Source organism: Syngnathus leptorhynchus, chromosome 2, assembly GCF_054491065.1.
Source record: "Syngnathus leptorhynchus isolate UIUO chromosome 2, UIUO_Slep, whole genome shotgun sequence".
NCBI lineage: Eukaryota > Metazoa > Chordata > Actinopteri > Syngnathiformes > Syngnathidae > Syngnathus > Syngnathus leptorhynchus.
This window is the reverse complement of record NC_141196.1, coordinates 650,231-671,801: the sequence shown is the minus strand read 5'-3', so window position 1 is coordinate 671,801 and position 21,571 is coordinate 650,231. Positions and strand designations below refer to the sequence as shown.

General features: G+C 48.3%; 1 protein-coding gene and 1 long non-coding RNA gene across 6 annotated transcripts in view; both read left to right on the top strand.

The window, feature by feature from the left end:
• The window catches only part of LOC147059906 (transcription factor COE3), a 28,235-nt gene extending 25,199 nt beyond the window's left edge, over window positions 1-3,036 (top strand). For 2 of the 5 annotated variants that reach the window (XM_085905229.1, XM_085905227.1), the window contains exons 15-16: window positions 933-1,061; window positions 1,361-3,036. In XM_085905229.1, coding sequence (XP_085761355.1) covers window positions 933-1,061; window positions 1,361-1,392 — 161 coding nt within the window. In that variant the 3' untranslated portion in view covers window positions 1,393-3,036. Of the gene's footprint in view, window positions 1-932; window positions 1,062-1,360 lie in introns of those variants that run through there. The other 3 variants (XR_015064961.1, XM_085905228.1, XR_015064965.1) reach the window with 2 other exon arrangements.
• A 3,488-nt stretch (window positions 3,037-6,524) lies between these two features.
• On the top strand, window positions 6,525-20,055 carry LOC147059905 (uncharacterized). The gene is made up of 3 exons (XR_015065456.1): window positions 6,525-6,739; window positions 7,670-7,735; window positions 19,914-20,055. It is a non-coding gene; the product is annotated as an uncharacterized LOC147059905 (long non-coding RNA).
• The last annotated feature ends 1,516 nt before the right edge of the window (window positions 20,056-21,571 follow it).

Below are 21,571 nucleotides of genomic sequence, written 5' to 3'. Positions count from 1 at the left end.
ATGGCACGCATGGAGGAAATTGAAGGCATGATTGGAAAAAGAAATCAAAAGCCAGGACGACCACTTTGAAAAAGCGCTGCTCTTCAAACATCATCCCTGTCAAGTTAACAAAATGAGGAATTGGTGGGATATATCGGCAAGAACCATCTGGTTAACTTTGAACATGTTTTGAACAATGTATGCGTAACGGTCGGTTAGCGAACAAGCTCCAAGTTTGGTTATCTAACAGGCGCTCGGGCCGAGTAACAATTGAAATGGTGGTTAGCGGGTTGCTAACAAACGGGCCCCGCGCTTGTGGCCGACGGTGAAAAGCAGAGTTTGCCGTAGCGCCAAGGGAAAACGCTAGTCCGCCACTGTGGCCCTAAATGTTGGCCCCGCAAAGAATTGAACCGAGTCAGAGATCCATCTTGTGGAGAAACGGCCATTGTGTGGCTCAATCAGTCAAATGGCTTTTCCTACGTTAGCTTAGTCTAGCTTAGCATCAGAATTGGATTTATTTCCCCACTGATTGTTGTGACATGCTTGGTGCATCCTTCAGTCACACTTGTCTCCAGTCTTGTTGCTAAGCTAGGCTACTTATCTTATTTTAGCATAGTTTAGCTTATCTTAGTGTAGTTTATTTTATTTTAGTTTATATTATCTTAGTTTGGATTAGCATCAAGACTTGATGCTAAGCTAGGTTTATCACCGCAGCCATCAGGATGGACGCCTGCTACGCTTCTTCGAGTTATGGATCAACTTTGCCCAATGAAGGCCACCCATCCGCATTGTCCTCTTCCTCCCTCCATGAGCCTTCCATCCATCCATCCATCTATCCATCCATGCATCCATCCATCCATCCATCCATCCATCCATCATTTCCTGTCCCGCCCCGCCGCCGCTCACTTCCTCCTTCCTCACCCGTGGTCTTCCTCTTCTTCCTGCTCTCGTAGGCGTGCGTTCATTCTCTCCCGTGACTATGGTTTCTGCAGTCAAACAGAAGAGCGCCTTTGCTCCCGTGGTGCGGCCACAGACCTCCCCGCCCCCCACCTGCACCTCCACCAATGGCGGCGGCCTCCAGGGTGAGCATTGCCCCCGACCCCCACCCCCCCCTATCCACCGCCCCTCATGCTGTCACCTACTTTCTCCGCAAGGTCTTCAAATCAAAGTTGATCCATAACTTGCGTGCGACACCATTTTGCAAGGGAACGCGACTTTAGCCTAAGGCGTTCATTGTCTGGGGTCCATTTTTCAAATGAAGCAATTTGGAAGGCATACCTGAAAAGAACCGGGAATCCAATCGATTATCACAGAAAAGCTACAAATGTATCTCATCTGGAAGCATACAAAGTTTGAAGCTCAGTGTTCTTTCCTCTTGCAGCGATGGCCGGTCTGATCGTCCCGCCCATGTGAGATTGCCCCCCCCCCTCCACTAGCCCAACGGATTCTTCTGCACCACACTCCAAGCCACAGAATCCTCTCACCTCCACCTTGAAGGTCACGTGACGGTTGATGATGTCACCGCATAGAAGAGGGATTGTTGTTCTTACTTCCAGGAATGTCCTGACGACATGGTTACCGGCCAATCAGCTTTGAGCAACGGGGCGCTTCTGTTCTTTGTTTGCCACAAATGTTTGCATGACGCTTGCTTGAGTTCCCAGAATATTGCGTGTCGATGGGAAGGGACTTTTCTTTTTTTTTTTTTTGCTCATCTCCTGGCTACGTCTTTAACTAATGCTTATTTATGTGAATGAGCTCCAAGAAAGATCCGCCTCTTTCTTGCTTTTCCACGTCGCAATGGAACAATCTAGAACCTTTAAGGCTTTTCTTGAATGGGACCAAGTCCAGAATTCCACAAGCTCGGAATTCAGTCCGGCCTCCGATCCAAATGGGGCGGGACCTTCACGTCTTCCAGCATCATCAATATGGAAGCAATTTCCTTGACATGCCAGCCTGGAGACTGTCGTGAAAATCATCTTCTTCATCATCTTCCTTTTCTTTTTACCTTGACTCTTTCTGCTTCTTCTTCTTCTTGCTGTTAGTGTGCAAATGATTTTATTCTCGTATTTATAAGCTTTATTTCAGGTTGGAAATCTCCATGGAAACATGTTTGTTGTCTTTTAGATATTATTGTACAGAATGGTTTTGTAAAAAACAAAAAAGTCACAACATTGTTTTAAACATGTTGTCCACTTTTTGTATACACATTTTGTGTCACACACATACACACGGACGGAGACATACATATACTACACACGCACACGCACACACACACACACACACACACACACACACACACACACACACACACACACACACACTAGCTAAGCTAAAAGCTAAACAAACTTAATAAACTGTTGATGTGATGTTTACACCTTTGTTTCCACTTTTCCATTGAACCGTCTTTTAAGCGTTTGTCATGGCGTCCTCATCTTTGTACCAAGGTAACTGGTCCTCTGTTGTCTTTTTTCTTTGGGCTTAAGCGTGTGAAATAGCGCCCCCGCTGGACACTTTTTGTCTACCACCGTTCAATCAGGGACTTTGATCAGGACAAAAAAAAAAAAAAATGTTTTGAATGTCTTCTTTGAATTGACACATTTACAAAGTTTTATGGGAAGGTATGATATCTTCAGCAAATCAGCTTTGACCTTCCTCTTTAGTTTTTGCCGATTGATTTTTTTTAAAGTGGGTCAATGTGTTTAAACTATGAAATTGATCCCAAGCACAGAAGTTAGCGTGCGGCAGGCCACGGTGTACATTCATGCACGCCGACAAACATCGCTAGGTACAAAAAACAAGGTCATGTGCATACGTACGTATATTTGTACATTTTTATCTCCACGCATTCATACGTGATACACAAATGCAAAGGATGTACATACATCGAGTACGTATATGCGTACATTCATACACATGTATGTACTAACAACACAAAGAAAGACAGACAGACAGGTACGTATGTCATACATCCATATTTACTTTCATACATTTGTATGTAAATAGGTGTGCATGTTCTTTTGTTTCTTTTCTGTGATATTTGCTGACTCGTGCTTTTTGTACAGAAACTCTTCAATAAAGATGACATCACCTGACTGACTCCGCCCCTTGTCTCTCTTTGCTAAGCCATCTGACCCACGTCAAGCTATACCTTCAGGTGCATGTCGGGACATTTGGACATAATACACCAGTTGCGATTTGGCGCCGCTCGCTCGCTCGCTCGCTCTTTCCTACTCAAGACGAAATCTATTCACCATATGCAGGGTCAAAAGTGCATCGGGAGGACTGCGTTGAGATCTGCTTTTGAATGAGCTGAAATGGATCCAACATATACATAGGAGGGAGGCATCAGGGACGGGGGCTTCATGGGGGGTTTGGAAGAAACAGACACGACTAATGACCTCAGCAGAAGCAGAGACGTATTCTGGAGCGCCACGGGTCACACAAATTTGCATTGTGGCTCCTTCTGAGTGCTTCAGTGACCTCAAGACAAGATCTTATCAGCTGGGAACGCTGATCAACTTTTGGATCAAACCATAACATCACTGCGCTTTATTTATCGTACTGATGGTAGCATACACCGCTAAGCGAGGTCCTTGGCTTGGTCACGTGACCCACCGTTTTATATCTATGACCCTTTATGGCCATCTCGTGGTCCGAGGTGGGTTGCGAGTCGACAACAGGATCCGATCGGGCCGCCCAAACGGTCAACGTGCTCGTTAAGCCCACGCCACCACCCTGGAGTAGCGACGCCGTCGACTGTGACGTAGCCAGAAGCAGCCATTTAGCCAGCCTCCTTGTTGACAGGAGTGCCCTGTGCTTCTTCTTGTACAAAGACCTCGCGCGCGTCCAAAGGTGGCGGCCAGTCGTTCCCGCAGGGAGTCGTGAGGAAGAACGCAGCGCGCCAACCGTTACTAAAACAACGAGGGCGCTAATTATCCCCGAATTCCCCCGTACGAGCGGTCGGCTAATGAGGCCACGGCGGAGAACCCGTGGACGTCATAAATAAGACATTAGACGGCCCTAAAGGAGCCGAAGGGAGCCGGCGCCTCCTCGGGCTGCACCTTTTGCTGACAACACCGCGCAATCATCGCGCTCTCCCGGCGACCCTGGGCTTTTGTTTACACTCGCGTCCGTACCGTCTGCCCATCGTACCTGCCTTTTTATTTTTGTGTTCTTCGAGTGGCTTTGGTGATTGTTTGTGGCGACCTTTCCGTTTCTACACGTCTTGTCCCATGACCTCGTTTGTGTTGCCCCTTTACAAGAGCAGGAGTATTGTTTACGCTTCTTACTTCCTTCAGACTAGTCCGTCATCTGAGGCAACTAAAAGTGGCGGTCCATTGACTTTTGTCATTCGCTCGTTCAACGTTGTACCTGCCGATGCCTATGTCCGTAAATATCGGTTACAGTGTCCCTCTTAAAATGTCCTGTGCTGTTCACAAGATACATAGATGTTTAAACTTTAGAAAACAGAACCATGCTAGCCTGTCAATGGCTATATCGTTAGCATGAAGCTAATCGCAAACTGTTTTGTTGTCACTTGATGACCGAATATGTTCATGAGGAATGTTTTATGTATGATGATTGTTTGTGTTAAAGAACAAGCCATTCAACGTGTAACTTTACGTTTTATTCCTGTATTGCAGTTTCACAGCGTTTAGTTATTCGACATTCAAAGTCTACCTGAAGACTTGATCTGTTAGGTGCAACTAACAAGGGCTGTGTATCGTTGTTGCTAGCTAAATGCGATAGCACCACTTTCCGGACGTTTGTGCTGACGTGTGTGCGTGTATGAGATGCTACTGTTTTTTTTTTTTTTACAGGCCCACCTCGAAGCCAGCAAAGATAGAAAGTGGACACTTTTATTGTTCTTGTTTTACACGTTTGACCGCCGCCGCAAGGACGTCCGCAAAGTTAATGACGGACAGAGATGGAGAGAGAGCGAAAGTGTCACAGGAAGTGGCCCGATTGCCGCCATAACTCGCACGCGCGCGCTAATTAGCGGGCCTCGTAAAATAAGTCAAAGTGGTCAAGCTAATGAGTCCACCAGAGGGCCCTTCGCGCTGCGCAGTAAAACAATAAAACTACAACCAGCAATTTTTATTCACATTATTATTCTCTTCTTCTATTTTTTAACTTGGTCTTTTCTGTCTCCAGCCGCGGCTACTAACGACATCTTTGTGTTTTAATTGCGCGCTGCTCATTAAGACGCTGTTGATGTTGCTATGGAGTGCAATAAACACATCATCTCTATCGCCGCTCATTTCCTGTTCAAGCAATAAACACTCACTTCCTCTACAAACAGTCGCAACATCATGGACGATGATCTATACGTGGAAATTGCTCACCTTTGGCTGTCAGCAGAATGGCTCATTTTTTAATTTTCTTAGATATAGAATATCACGTTCTATGCACGCATAAGTCTTGATTGCGTGGCCGGACTGAAAAAGAAAATCTCTGGTATTGTTCAGAGGACCGGGCCAAAATGTCAAGGTAGGCCGTATCCGGGCCGTGGACCATGCTTTGGAGACCCGAGATGTATAGAGTTGCACGATGAGCTTTTATTTTTTTTTTTTAACAGACTGACGATTCAAATTTACTGATGGAAGCAATTAAAATATCTTGACGGCGTGACGGACTGACGATTACAGTGTCGTTCGGTTTGAAAAAAAAAGTGAGGCTGATGATATATGATAAATGCCAGGCTCTGATGATGTCATCAATAACAGTGTCTATCCTTTATGTAGTTCTTCATGTTGATTTTTGCAGGCAGTGAAGATGCAAGAAGTCAAAATGTGACGATTAGCATCCATTTGTCCATTTGCTATGTAAAAGTGTGCGTTGCACTATAAATATTGCATGTTTAGCTGAGTTATATTTGCTGGGCTGGGGGGGGGGGGCAGCGGTTCGAGGATCTCGGAGGGGAGAGCTTTTGCGGGGTGGGGGGCTGTGGAGGCTCCTGAAAATGATGCAAAGTTGAGCTGTGTTTGCAGCTTGTGGAAGTTTTGGGAGCTCTCGGGATGAACGATGGAAGAAAATGCCAACAAACACAGTTGTGCTGGTAGGTGAGGAAAAGCGTCCTCTGCCGTGATGGACAGCTGATAATAAGCAGGAAATGAAGATGATGATGATGACAATGAACATGATGATGACTGACAATGCCTTTGTTGATGATGATTATGATGGCAATAATAATAAAGAATGATAGGAATTGGTCCAAAACTCAAAACATATTTTCGGTCTTTTCTCATGATTTTTTTAGGTCAAGTCAAGTCAAGTCAAGTCAAGTTTATTTGTATAGCCCTAAATCACAAGCAGTCTCAAAGGGCTTCACATAGACAATCAATTGACAATTATTCGTTATTCGTTTAGGGGATTTTTTTTTTTTTTTATGCAATAAGGATCAATCCAAAAATGTGGAAATAAGAAATAGAAACATCAAAATTGTATTTCCCTTTCAATATTCATTATAATTTGCAGAAGTAAGAAAGAAAGCGAGAAAGGGAACACGGGGACAAGGAAGTCAGAAAAAGGAAGGAGAACGGAAAGGAAGAAAGGAAGCAAGAAAAATGGACGAAAGGAAACTCGGGAGCACGGGCGCTTGTCTCACCTGATTGGCTAACCACGTGACCCGCTGCGGCCAATTGCGGTCGATTATTTGTGGGCGGGAAACCGGAGCAGGAAGCGAAAGAGAATCAACCGCAGACTAATACATCGCTAACACGCCATTTAAATCCCCCAAAAGAAGAAGAATCAGATGCAGGTCTGTTATTGTCATTTTTGTTTGTGTTTGGGCCTCAATTTATGTTCGAGCCTTCCAACTGGTTTTGAGTTTGGTGGAATTTTCAAGTGTAGTTTGCGCCATTATTGTTTGGCGTGAGTGAATTTGTGCCACATGGAAAGAAAAAAGAAAAAAGAAAACGACGTGTCAAGGAGGAACAAAACAACAATAAAACAGGAAAAAGGGAGGACCTGGGTGTACCTGTTATTATGGCCAATTTGGTTGGGGAGAAAAGCTGCCCATTAAGATGAATGTTTTTGTAGCGTGTGTGTGTGTGTGTTTTGCACTGTTTGTGAGTGTGAATGTTTTTGTAGTGTGTGTGTGTGTGTGTATGTGTGTGTGTGTTTTTTACTGTTTGTGAGTGTGTGATTGTTTTGCATGTGATTTTTCTTTTTTTGTGCGTGCATGTATGTTTATATTTATTTTCTTTGTTTTTTCTTTGTGCAAATTTCTTGTGACTTTTTAAAATTGTGATTCGATAAAAACATTTGATTTTGAATGGAGTGTCCCCTGCATCCAAATAAGACTTACATTGAATATATGAAGTTTTGTGCTTTGTTTGAAGGTTGCACATTTGTGATTTTGTGAGGGTGAGATTTTTGGTGTGATTGTTTTGCATGGGATTTTTTTTGTGCATGTTTTTGTATGCGGGTGTTTAAAAAAAATTGCGTTTTTTGTAGATTTCCTGTGTTTTGGTGATTTTTTTTTATGCAGTTTCTTGTGACTTTTTGAAAAGTATGATTAGACCAAAAACATTTGAATTTGTATTGAATGTCCCCTGCATCCAAATAAGACTTAGATTGAATATATGAAGTGAATGTGTGCGTGTGAGTGCGGGTGCGCGTGCGTGTGTGCTGAGACACACGCCCTGACAGCTGACCTTTATTCACATTCATGTTTTTCCCTCCACAGACCGAGGAGGAGGAAGGAGTGCCTCTTCCTCTTCATCCTCCTGTGAAGCGTCACCGCGGGGTTAATGTAAGTCATGTATCTCATTACACACACGCACAGTCACAGCCCAGCGTGTGTGTGTGTGTGTGTTTGTGTGTGCGTGCGTGCGTGTGCGCGCATGTTGCGGTTCCGCCTCGCTGGTTCTCGGTTGTGGTTCCCCGGGGATTCCGGCTGGGCCTGGACTTTTCCGTCGGAAGGAAAAAAAGTTCTTTTGTGCGGCGTCGAGGTTCTCACGGTGTAGCCGTCCAGCACATCTGCAACTCCCGCCACCAGACTTTCCGAGCCTAAACCCCGATTCTGACACTGACCCAAAAACCAGCGGGGGCTTGTCCATTCAACGGGTCCTCTGGGCCTCGGCGTCCGAAGCCACCGCCTTCCTGCAGGACCTCCTGTGGGACCTCGTGAACCCACCTCACCGTGTCGGTCCTCAAAACGTCTGTGAGGTTCTTAATGGTGCTTCGAGGCGACACGGCCGCGTGTAAAATAAAATGAATCGATGTGAAAAAAGGCCAAACTTTCAGTCGTGCTGCTGGAAAGGCCTTCCAGATGTTTTCGAGGACAGGAAAACATCTGCCGCTTCCTGACAGCGGGCGGGTCCTTCATCATCGACCCCACGCAGGCGTTTCCTGCATGTCATACAGAACGCCGTCATGTCCACCAAAGCTGGCTATGCGTCGTTCCTAAACATGGCAGAATATTCCCACGTTAGCGCGTGCGATGACTGCTAGCCCAGAGCGGAAAGTGAAAAAAGTCACATGATGCCACAGGTATTGCGCAATGCGGTGAAACATGCTCGGTGTTAAACGTTTCACCCGATCAAAAACATGACATTTAATGAAACACGTCACTCAGTGCTTATATGGTGCGCATAGTAACTGTCGTGGGATTTTGAGCATGCTAACCAGTCGACAGTTTGTGCGTTATGATGCTAAAATATTTTACGTGAAACATATTATAGCGCCCAATGACATGCTTCATTATTTACATGCCATGTAAAGCTTTTTCTTGATGCAGCTTTCGGAACCTCCCAGAATATTGCGGATTGATGTCATGCTGCCCCCCCCCCCCCCCCCCCCAGACACACCTACTGAGCGAGACGTTCACCGTCGCTCGGCCGGCGGCGAATAAACTACACATGTGATTGACCTGCAGCCCTGGCCGCTAAATCCTGCTCCCTAATTAAGAGATCCCTCCTCAGCATTTCGGCCAAAGAATCCCCCCCCCCCCCCACACACACTCCTCAGAAAACATCTGACATGAAATCGATGCGTTTGGGCTGGGGAAGGGCACTCAGGTATGGGATGGCAGGCGGGCCCAGAGGAGTTAGCAAGGGCCGGCGGCGGCCGCGGCCCGCTAACGCGAGCAAGCGGCTGGCGGATAAACCCGTCAAGTGCTAATAGGCTCCGTTGCGATTCGCTGAAATCTGGCTGCAGGCTCCGCCCCCTCCAGACGCATAAATAAATCATCTTCCTAACTTTGCCTCCATTAGAAGACAAGGGAAAAAAAAAGTTGTTTTTGTTTTCGCCGGCTGGCGGAAAATTCCTCAATTTATTCATCATTCACCCGCGCGTCTGTCTCCTCGGGAGCGGCTTTGGTTTTCTGGGATTTGACTCACCGCGTTCAGGTATCGCTTTGCTTCTTTCTTTTCTTTTGCGCGCCCGGCGGCCTCCCGCGCGGCGCATTCCGACCTCGCCGCCGACATCAAATATTGACGTACAATTTGCACGGCGGCCGCGGGACGCGCTGACGCCGAGCTCGTCCCGACCGACCGCTCGCGAGCCGGCCCTGCTCGGACCTCGGGCTCAAACTGGAAACGGAATGGGGAACTCAACCGACAGCTTTGCCATTCCACAAAAAGAATAAACTGTGCTGCCAACAAACGATACAAATTCTCAAGTTTACTCACAATTATATCGCCGTATGCTGGACACTAGCAAGTTAGCTAGCATTATCTAGTTTGCGCTAGGTAAGGGGTTGGAACAATATAGTCGTTGGTTTTGCGGACCACTAAACATTTTGTTAACTTACCATTTTGTTGTCTTAGCGATGAACTGTGGCATATTTCTTTCCCCCCTCCGCTTCAACACCGGCAACTTATTGTTTTTTTTTTGCCACGAATCATGCGAGATCATTGCCCATGTTACCTGAAGCGGTCTCTCGTCACACCCCGAGCGTGCGGGAGCGAGCCGACGGACGGAACCGGCCTAACCCGAGCAACAAACGAGACCTCCCGACATCAGTCCGGGCCGCTCGTGACTCATTCTTTTCCGGCCGGCTGGCCGGCGACGTTCCCTCTGGGAGCTTTCGGCCGGCTCCAAACTATTTCCTGTTCTGTGAGCTCACAAATGTCAACACTCAATCACACCTAATTGAATTTGGACACACAAAACTGTCCCGAACAAACGCACCCGCACGGACAACACACAGGAATCACGTTGCGCAATTTCCAAAGTTCACTCAGGAGCACATAAAAGACCTTGCTATTAGTTTTCTCGGCTTGAAGACAATCTGACTTTGAATTGAATACACTCTATGAGTTTGTATTGTAAGATATTCTCCAACAAAAAAGGGCCTTAGTAGTAGAAGTTTGTATTTCTAAAGGCGAGGCCGGGCGAACAAAAGAGCAAGATGGCGACGGCAATTATAAGGCGGCGACTCGTAAAAATTGCGAATAAAAAGTTGGGGAGTAAAAAGGGGGACGCGGAAGGTTCTTGACGTTATCTAATAATAGATCTTATTTATGGCGCCGTGTCTCTAATTGGCCTATGAAAGTGTCGGGTGGGGTGTGCTCGTCAAGACCAAGTGTCTCCAGGGTGCGCTGGGGGGGGGGGCCATAAAGTCCTCGGACCGACGACTCGGCCCGACCTCCTCTGTGGGTCTTTAAAAGCCTCAGTAGCCATGGTCCAAAACCCTCCCTCCTCACCAACACCGACGTTCGACCACCGAGCTCAAGAGCGTCTGGCCGTTTGCAGCCAGTCCATCGTTCGCCGGTGAAATACTGGCAAGCCGTATGGCACCAATGAAATGCAGCCGGCGCTGACGTCATTGAAGGCATGAAGTGCCCCGCCCAACCTTTTTGCTGTTAATGCACTTTAAATGGCTTACTCCAAATCGTACAACCCCGTATGTCATGGTATTACAATACATCGTGGAACTCGTACCGCGTGGCTAATCCAGTGCCCGGTAGTACCACATGGTATTCCACGACACTTTATCGGATGGGTCTCATCGTGGGGAGCTGCCGGGAGTCGGCAGTGTTACCGTGACCGTGTTCCCCCGATAACAGGAGTTATACAAGCAAAAGCTTGTTCAAAGAAAGGAAGACTTCTTTTGACATCAGGGGGCGGAGGGGGGTCATCGGAATCGAGATGGGAGGGGATGAAATGGGGGGGTTGGGCGGCTCTCCAGGGTGTCGTGATCTGACAGGAAGTGGACTTGGCTGACGTGGTGGACATGCGATGATTGGTGCTCCAGATGTTCCTTCCTGCCTCCACAATTAACGTGCGATTCCCTAAATCATGCTCGTCCTCGCTGGGAAGATTCGCCAAACCTTCCGACGATTGGCAACTCATTCAAACGGGCCGGACGACAGCTTACGAGCGCTACGCCGACCACGCCAAACCACCCGTGGTAGCACAATGAGGCACTCCGTGCAATATTTATCCAGACAAAAACTCGATTCACCAATTCAGAGCCACGTGGTCAATCTAAACACACGCACACAAGCGTACGAGACAAGACTGCACTTGCGGGGATCCACTCCCTCAAGTTCATTAACGCCTTAGCACTTCAAACCACAACAGCTAATTATTGACTCCAGTCATTAGAAACGCACATCATAAGAAGTGTGCGCGCGCACGTCCGGACACACATCGTTTACAAATGTGACACGAGTACATCTTGTCACGTATGTTCCTGCATTGGCGCACGTTTGCACGTGAACATGAGTCGTAGTTGAGTGATTCGGTGGTAGCTGCGTGTTTGATTTCTTTTCGCATGCAAGTGTGCGTGTGTGTGTTATTAGCCGTGTTCACCATGTGGTATGGCTTCACATGGCTTAACAAAATATCGCCAGTACGCGACACAATTGACACAATTGGCTTTTGCGCAAGCTCAACTTGTTGCAGTGGAAAAAGTGCGCCCCCTGGTGTTCTTAGTAGTAAACAATCAGCACATTTTGATTGCGCCACGGCCCCGCGTACGGTCGCTCCGGTGAGACGTCGCCGAACACGTCGGTCTCCCGAGTCGTCATGACTGCTCCACCAGTGAGGCAGGTCCCTCTAGTGTGGTTGAGGTTTTTGGGGGGGTTAGGGTCACAGAGAAAGATGAAAGAAGGGGGGGAAAAAAATCAAATAGTGTTGCCGCGAAGGCATGAGGAATTTGATCCCGAGCCTTTTCCGAGATCGGGCTGTTAGCGCGCACATTAGCCCATCGGCTGAAGCCCCGCACGCTCCCCCGCCTGCCCGCCCCGAGAGTCGGCCGCTCGTCCAATTTAACGATTAAGAGCGCAGCTAATGAACTGTAGGATTAGAGAGGTGCTAATGGTGGGCGCGCCGGCCGCATTAAGTGGCGCTTTGTGTCGAGAGGTCGCCCGCTTGCCGCTACTCCCCAAAACCCGCCAGTCAGTCAACCTTTTGTTGTTTATCGACAACCAGACAAAAACAAACGATTTTGTTTTTAAGATGATGAATTTTGCCGTCGTCAGTCTCTCCCATTGAGACTGTTTGTTAGTTCGCCGGTCAATGGAGGACAACTACAGCTGCGGGCTTTGCGGGCCCCATCAGAATCCTCGTCATATCGGCTTTTTGGGCCTTTTTTTTGCAAACCTGTTGGGACCGGGCCACGCCCTTGACAATCTGTTGGGACCGGGCCACGCCCTCGACAACCTGTGACAGGCTGCCGTAGCAACGACGGCTACGCACAGATTTGGACAATTGCCGGGAGACGTCCAGTTTCAATCTGGGTTTTGGCCGGCGTGTAAGACTTAGCGTCGGCGCGCGCCGTGTCATGTGTGAGGCATGTCGCTGGTGTCCCACAGTGAACATTTTGGACGCTGATCATCGTTGTGGACTCGGTGCGTTTTGTTACGTCGACTGGGAAACGTGTTGCACGCGCGCGCGTGCGTGCAACACGCGCACGAAAAGGAAGCGGCGGGTTTGAGAGGTTGCGCGTCCCGGGAGGACGTCGTCGGAGTCCGGGCCGGGCGTCCCCCGGCGCGGCGGTTCACCAGGTGTTGTCTGCAACAGGCAATTAGTGGAGGAGGTGTAGCTGTCAATCAAGAGGGGGGAGGGAGGGGCGGGGGAGATTAGCCGCTCGGCCGTAATTAGCGAGCTGGAGGCTGGCGGGCCCCCAGGATAAAGGCTTTGCCAATAATGGACCCTCGGGTATTAATTACTGAAGGTCGGAGGCGGAGGAAAGGCCGGGATCTTAGCAGCCGAGCGCCTAAGATGATTGTTTAAATTTCAAAAATAATACTGCGCTGACAGTTGTTGGCCTCCCGCCGGGACGCCGCTACAAGGTAGCTCGCGTAATTAGCTTGAAGAGGAAAGGCCACCGCACACGCACACGCGCCGTGCCCTCTTGCGCGCCCGCACACACACACACATATGCCTGTTTGTGGAGAGCGGGCACGCGCCAACGTGTGGAAAAACACTCATGTGATGACCGCCAGGGGGATAGTGAGGGAAAAGGAGGAGGGGGGGAAAATAAAAAAACACAAAGCAAAAGAGGAGCAAGAGCAACAGGAAATGAAGAAGAAGGAGAACAGGAAGTCAGGCTGGAGAAGGACGTCAAAATGGAGGAAGGAAGAGGGAAGCAAGTCAAACATGTGCTTCGGGAAGCCACGGTTCAGGAGCAGGAACAGAAAGTCGAGTCCGAGAAAGCACGAGAGGAAGAACGCTGACTGATGACTTTTGATTTCTTCAGTTCCGCACAATAAGGACGCTGAAGGTGACGAGGGGGATCATCCTCTACTTTTTTTTTTTTTGGACTACTTCATCACCTGCTCACCTTCAACTTCGCTCAACGCCGAACCAGTAGCGCCTTTGCTTGTCTTTTCTCGCGTACGACCAAAACACGGCGGAAACCTGAGCAATGCTAGATAGCGGCGTACCAAAGAAGCTAAGCTACATAGCATTGGCGAGCTAGCATAGCAACCCGATGCTGTTTGTGAGCTAATGCCATAAGAGCGTGTTAAAGTTTAAGCGGCTGTTTGGAGCGGGCGTGCGCGCGCGCTAGCTCGCACGCACGCACACGCACGCTCAGACACGGGCAGTAAATCTTGTTGAGCGTCTGACGTGCACCTGCACGCGGCCCCCGGTGGCCCCCACACTGATGACCGCAATAAACATGTCACCAAGCTCAACTGCTCGCCAGACGCCGTAAATAAACATCAACTGCTAGTCACAATATACGACGCTCTGCCGGGGTGTGTGCATGGTTGCGCTACTTCTCCAGCACTGATTCATGCAAAGTCTTACCGCTTTGAGATACACTGAAATCATTTCCTCAAATGAACTTCAATAATTATAATCACCAAAAAATAAGAATTGTTATTATTATGCAATAGGATCGGCTGCTGTGTCTGGATGCAGCAGCCAATCATATCGCTGCCTGGAACTCTGGCGGGATTCATAACGAGGCCCCAATAAACAGCACATTGGTTCATACGTCGTCTACTGCCCCCGTGTGGCCAAAGTGGGCACGGCAAAAGGAGCGGCATTCAGTTGACGCAATGTGGCAAAAAAAAACGGTTGAGTTCTCCGGAAGTATATTTGACGTCATTGGCAACGGCAAACGGTACCATCGCCGGCGAGTGGCTTAGTCCACGTCGTCGGCCATCTTGCCGTAGCACCCGTCTTGCTGGCGTTCCCTCCCGCCTGTCAATCATGCTCACAATTAAATGCTTTCATGAATTCATTTGCAGGCGGTGAGAGGAAAACATCTGGACGGGACGGCGCACGCCGCGTCGCATGCACGAGCACGCACGCGCACGCACGCACGCCTGCATGTACGGCGCTTTCCCGCCCATGTTGAAGCGCGCTGTAAAGTCTACATAAACGAAAGAAAGTAGTGCAGCACATGACAGAATGTGGATCTTGCGATTGGGAAGAAGCCAAATGAAGTCCAAAGTCGAAATGACGAATGATTGGCAATGACCGCGTTTGGAATCATTCACTCGTTTCCGACTCGACAAATATTCATGATGGCTGAAAGGATTAATTGAATACTCCATAATCACGCTAAAGGGATGTTCATAACGTCCAATACGTAGAAATGTTTGGCGAGTGAAGGGAAAAACCTTAGCGGATGCTACTAATTAGCATAGGAGGAGCAAAACACTTCCCGGGATCAACACAAACACCAAAAAGACATCCGTATGCAAATGAGCCGCCACGCCGTCTTGCCGCCTGCCAATCAAAACCTGGACAATTAAAAGCGCCAATGTCATGTACATCTTTCAAAATGGCCGACTACTCACCATGAATATTCACACCGGCGCTTCACATTACGTGTGTAAATTGACTTCGTGTGAGAGAATGGATGTATGTCAGTTGAGTGTGACTTGTGTGAATTCTAGCATGTTTGTGTATCTTTCCCAGTCTTTTAGCATATTTAAGAGTTTTATATATATATATATATATATATATATATATATATAAAAACATGCATTTTCTTTTTTTTTGCTAGCAGTTAGCAACATTAGCACACATGGCTACTGTACGTTTACTAGTGAGTGGCCAGGCGTGCGTGTACACGTGAGGTGGTTGCTGGTGTCCAGCCGCATTAGCGTGTGTGGCTTCTCTCCAGTTACTCGAGATCACATGACAAGATGATACATGACGGCGACAAAGTGCGTCGCTTTTCTTCCTAGGAGACGCCAGCTGCAGGCATGGCACTCCAAGGACGCGGTGCTACGCTACGATAGCGCCGCGCTACCTTAGCGCTGAGGGGCAAGTGTGTGTGTGTGTGTGGGGGGGGGGGCGCCATCCCCTGTGCGAGTGCAACTTTAATGAGGCGACAGCGCGGCTGCTTGACGATTCATCAAACATCTGCACTCGCAGATGTGGAGAGATACCGCAGAGATGCGCGACGTCTCCGCCCATCTGGACGCACACACACACACACACACGAGAGGACATTTTACAACACACGCACGCATACACACTCTTTCGGTAACGACGCGTGTGTGTGTGTGCGCGTTCTTGTATTTACCTCTTTGTGAGGACACCTGACTCTACAATTATGACTGGATTTTATTGCTGGTGGATTTCCCAAGTCACCTACTACAGTCACTTCTCCGAGAAACACTTACCCTGTCCGTTTCTTGATTGACTTAGATCCTAAATAGCTGGCACTAGCTAAATTGTGTGCAACCTCTGTTGGTGACCACCTGAACCTTTAACCCCCAAAACAGGGTGGTATCAATGCTAGTGTCTATGGTGTTTGGCATTGTGTGTTAGCAGTCTGTTGTAGAGAGCAATGTATTTGAATTTAATACCAAATCGGTCATTTCCTTTAGCTTTTCAGTCAACTGCTTGGATCTTCTATCGTGTCGTTTCAGGCTCGTGACCTTAGATGAAATCGGACCCCGCCCCAAAATCTGAATCTGTAGCCAGGGGCGGTTGTAGGATGACAGTTTTTGGGTTAAAACCACCCAAAAACCTAAATGGTATTCTAGCTAGATAAACAAAGTCAGCTAACAGCTACAAAACAAAACGTGTGTGAGCAAGAATAAAAAATGAGGATCTGGTCATGATGATAGTGTTGAAATGAATCCATGTGTCACATAATCTGTTTTAAAATGGTGACTTGCATCATATCACTGAAAGGCAGCGTATGGTTTTGTGTAGGTGCAGTGCTCAGAGCCCACCTGGGAGCCAAGTAGGAGGCTTTGAGTGGAGAAAATCTTTTTTGGAAATAGGGTTGAACATTTTTGGGAGGCAATCCCTCAAATTTTTATGACGCTCCAACATTTCATGTAAAATCCCAAACATCTGCTGTCATGTATGAGGAGTAAATTGTCACGCTAATCGCCACAATGGTTATCTTAGTTTACCTTAGCTAGCTGTCCAGAATTAGCAGCGCACGTGCGACTTGTCCACATGCTCGTTAAAGATGGAGGGTGCTCGCATCTAATTGTTTTAATTTATTTGTTTATAGCTGAGAAGAGGCACGTAAGCGTGGGGGGGGGGGGACAGGGCGGGGCTGCACTTTGCCGTTTTACTGGCAGCATATGGAGCACATTTATCACCATTTGCTGCCATCTTGCTAAATGATGTGATGAACTCATTTGTTACCGTACTCTTTTTTTTAATCAAACACATGCTGCGCTCTAATATGCGAGCAATGCTCACGGGCTTTGGAAAACAGCGCCCCCTACCCCACAGCTCCACCTACCCACCCCCACCGCGGGGAAATAACGACAGCGAAAGCAAGGTGGGTGGGGAAGGGACAGCGCTAAAGAAGACGGGCAGGGGGGGGGGGGGGGTGTACCTCAGGTCTATGACAGTCATTAGCGTGTTTGCTAGCATGACTGTCATTAGTGGTTTTGTTTGCATGTCAGTTACCGTATTTGCCAGACCATAAGTCGGAGTACAAGTCGCACAATGCAAAAAATGTATAAAAAAGAAGAAGAAGAAAAACCCATATATAAGTCGCATTGTATTTTTGAGGGAAATTTATTTGCCAAAATCCTACACCAAACACAGACATGAATAGGCAACAACAGTCTGAACGCTATTCAAATAACTATAACATGAATATATATATTTTTGGAATCATAAGTGTCACTCCAAATCCTTAAATCCATCAAAATCTTCATCCTCTGTGTCACTTATAAACAACTCTGCTGACTCCGGAAGTAGATGCGGCGCTGACGTCAGACTCGACGTCAGATGTTCGTGAAGTGGAAGCAAGTAATGTGATAATAATGTGTTAATAATTTTGCATGTAAGTTACTCCGGAGTATAAGTCGCACCCCTGGTCAAACGATGAAAAAAAAACCTGCGATTTATACTTGGGAAAATACGGTACCAGCAGAGGAGGGGCTGTGTCACAAGTAAGTTAACCTTCAAGTTTTTAGCTCGTTTTGGTGGCACTAGTTCAGAGAGTCAAGTCCAGCTATCAGTCATCCATTAGGAGGAGAGAGTATGATCGCATACTATACTTTTTGCACATTTATTCTTAAAGATAACCTTAATGACCTCAGATAAAAACACGTACTAAGTGCGTCAGTCAACTTGGGAGAGTCACTTCTCATTGTCCATGCTGCTTGCCAAGCCTCCTGTGAAGAAGTCAACTTTTTGCCGCCTATTTGCGTTTTTGTTGGTTAGTTCAACAAAATGGCTGCCAGTCAGCAGCTGGCAATGGCGCGCTTGATCGACGCCGAGCAAGAGGGCCGTTTTTCTAGAACTCCCCGCCGAGTGGTGGTGAGTCTTGAGTCAATTTGTAACAAGAACGGACACGAGGAGCTTGTTGCTAAGTTAGCGTTGTTTGGTGACTCCGCCCTCCGTCAACAAGATGCGTCGAGCGCTCGCTTTCCTCCCTCTTGTTTGGCCGATGGCACTTTTGGAGGCGTTGAAGAAACAAAAGAAGTATCTCCTTGACCTCGACGTGGCGGAGGGAGGGGGGGGGGGGGGTCGTGAAGAGGGCCTGGGGGAGGGGGGTGGGGCCAATTGGACCTTGACAAACTGATTCGTGAGCTGGATGCCATCAGCTACTGAGATTCGACTTTGACGCTCGCTCTCGTCCCATGATGCAACTACTAAGACGAACATCGAGAGTGCTCGGTGCCAACGCACAAATTCCTGAATCCGCTCGCGCACGCAAACACGCACACAGACGTGCGTAGCTTCATGGACACTGACACACAAATAAACACACATACACGCTTGCACAGACACACACAAACTGACATACACACATGCAGATTCCTAAACACACGCACACAACGGCAGCGCGGAAGCCGAAAGACGTTGGGGAAATTAACGTTAAGATGGAGGGAGGGTGAGGGGGAGGGTTTTTTTTTTTTTGGGTCGTCAAAAGGCTTGCCAAACCATCTGAGATCTTCCTCCTCCTCATCCTCGCCTTCCGTTTTGTTTGCGGCGCGTTTTGGGCCGGCCATCAAACGGCGGCTTTCCCGGCGGACGCTCGGCGCATCCCGGGCGTCTCGTTACGGCGCCCGAGACGCGCCTACGCCCATCAAAGACACCTCGCGGAGGAGACGACCAATTGGCCGGCCCGATGAGATTCGTGCTAATAAATGGCGTCCGCCAACCAAACTGGCAGCTTCCTGCATAAACATGCTGCCGGCGCCGCCGCATAAATCCTGCACCGACGCGTATCCTGCCGGGCCTGAGCGGGAATAAATTAGCCATTTAACTGTGGGTTATTGTCTGGTGCGCCCGTTTTGAACTTTGAACCTTTGGGCCCGCTCAAGGTCCGACGCCCGTTCGGATTCAAAGCCGGAACGTAAGAAGCGTGAGGCAAACACACAAACTATTCAGTCAGTGTTAATGGACCTGTTTTGTTCAATTTTGTTGGCAGCCTTAGCTACTTTCCTTTTGCCTCCTCATGAAGTGGATGTGGGGGGGGGGGTTGAGGAAAACTTCTGCAGCAATCCCTTGGACCCCACACTCCACTCCACCCCTGCCCCGCCCCCTCACCAACCCCCTCTTTTCCATCCAAGTCCCCCCGTGAGGCCTGGCAGCATCCAAAGCCCCGCCGCACTCAGCATCTGCTCAGCGGATGAATAAATGAAGCGCTGCCCGCACACGCCGCGCTCGCCCGAGTGACAGCGCGCCGCGTCTTAATTGCGACTGAAAGCCGGCGACTGCCGACGCAAAAGCCACTTTTTCCTGCCTTTCCTTTCCGCCGCTGCTAATTAGCACATTGTGTCCTTAAATGATTCACAAAGTGTGTGCCGCGCCCGCCGCCCGCCATCACTTATTCACGCGCCAAGCGCCGCTTTGTGCCAACATGGCCGCCCGAGGTAAATTAATTTAGTCCAATTAGCAGACGCTGTCAGAGCGCATCAGCGTCTGCCGTCTGGGCCGCCGGCGCCGCCCGCAAACTACGGAAGGCCTTCGCCGGGGGCGCTCACGCCGCGTGATACCGCCGCCATCTTGCCAACGCATTGACGAGCTAGCAAAATTCATACAACTACACTTGACGGAAAATAAATGAGCATTTTGTTGTGTTGGAGGTTGCGCCCTGTCTGGAATCCCAGCAAGTTCAAATCAACTTCCAGTGCGCCGCGTCTGCCAAAAGCGTAGGAGTTTTTCATTTCGGAGAAGAAGAGGATGAAAGAGGAGGAGGAGGCGTCGTCGTCGCGGGAGCACTTTGTCTTTTTCCCAATCTGATGTTGCTCTTTGAGGCCTAACGCACACACGTGGACGTGCGCGCACGGGGTGTGAACAAAAGCCCTTTCTTGCGGACATCTCGCAGGAAACATCCCAGATGTTTCAAAAAACAGGCTTTGTTTTTTTCTTTCCACACCATCATTTTGTAGGTTTTTTTGTAAAACAATTGTAAACGAGCGGATGATGTCATGACTTCCGAATAGCCCTTTCAAAACAATTTGGCCGAACAGTCGAAGCACTACTGGTCTCGGATAGTTTTGTCCGGAGCGCAACACGTTGTTGGATGAGAAAGCAAAATAGGCTTGGGGGCAAATTCCGGCAAAAGCGCGGAGGAACTGACTCTGCAACGATTCCAAACGCAGTCGGCGCCCCGGGCGTCGTTGGCCGATACGACGGGATTTTTCTCCAGTCGGCTTGCTTGCTTGCGGCCGGCGACCCCGAGAAATCTTCTGCTCTGGTGGTGAAAGCGCGTCAACGAGCCTGACGTGAATCATTCATAGCGCTCGAAAAATCGAATGTTTGTTTGACAAAATGTGCCATGAATATTTCAATCGGCTGCTCGGATAAACAACGACGACAAAACAGCCATGAAACATTTACGCTGATGGACGTGTTCTTCGCCGCCCGCCGCCAAACCAGGCGGAAAGCCAAAAGTGCTGCCGACAAACACGCATACATATTCTTAATCGAGCGGCGCACGCGACGGAGCGTGCATGACCGCGTGACATCGTCGTGCACAATGTGTGTGAATTGGGTTGTTTGTTTCTTCTGTACAAGGTGACAATGACGAACCAAGCGCTCATAGGAGTACTCGTGATTTGACACGGACCGTGCGTGACCGATCCAACTGCCGGACTTTCCGGATTCTGACGGACAAAGTGTGAAGGACGTTTGTCCTCGAAAGAGCGGCCGCCGCCGTCCCGTGTGAGCGTCACGCCACAAACAGGATGGAAACGGGAACGGGGTGACATTGACTTTGTTGACTTTGCTCAACAATGGAACGAATGGACGCCACGAATAAACAGAGCCGACGATGATGGACCTCGAGGAAAACTTGCCAGAATATCCTCGCAATGTTCACAATTCGTTTTGTCAGCGTTCCCAATGAGAATTAAATTTCGACAACTCATCAATTAGAATTTATTATGATGTATATATGATATATATATTTGACCTCTGACTCTTCTAAATAAAACTTGACAAATGAATCGTCCTCACTCGGGAAAGAGAATTTGCAGCTAACCAATCCAAATAAAGTTCGTGACTAACACCGAACAAAAATAGAAACAACGTTTTCGAGAGGGTGAGAAGATCCCTGAAAATGTAAAGAAAAATTGTGCTGGTTTACATGTCCAAGAACAAGGCCGCACGATGACGTTTAAAAAAAAAAAAAAAAAAAGAATAGTGCACCCAGTTTGCAAGTGAACAATTGACACATTTCCAAATAGGAGTTTGAACAGCAATTTGACGTTGTAATGTGTAGTAAAAGGGGAACTAGACT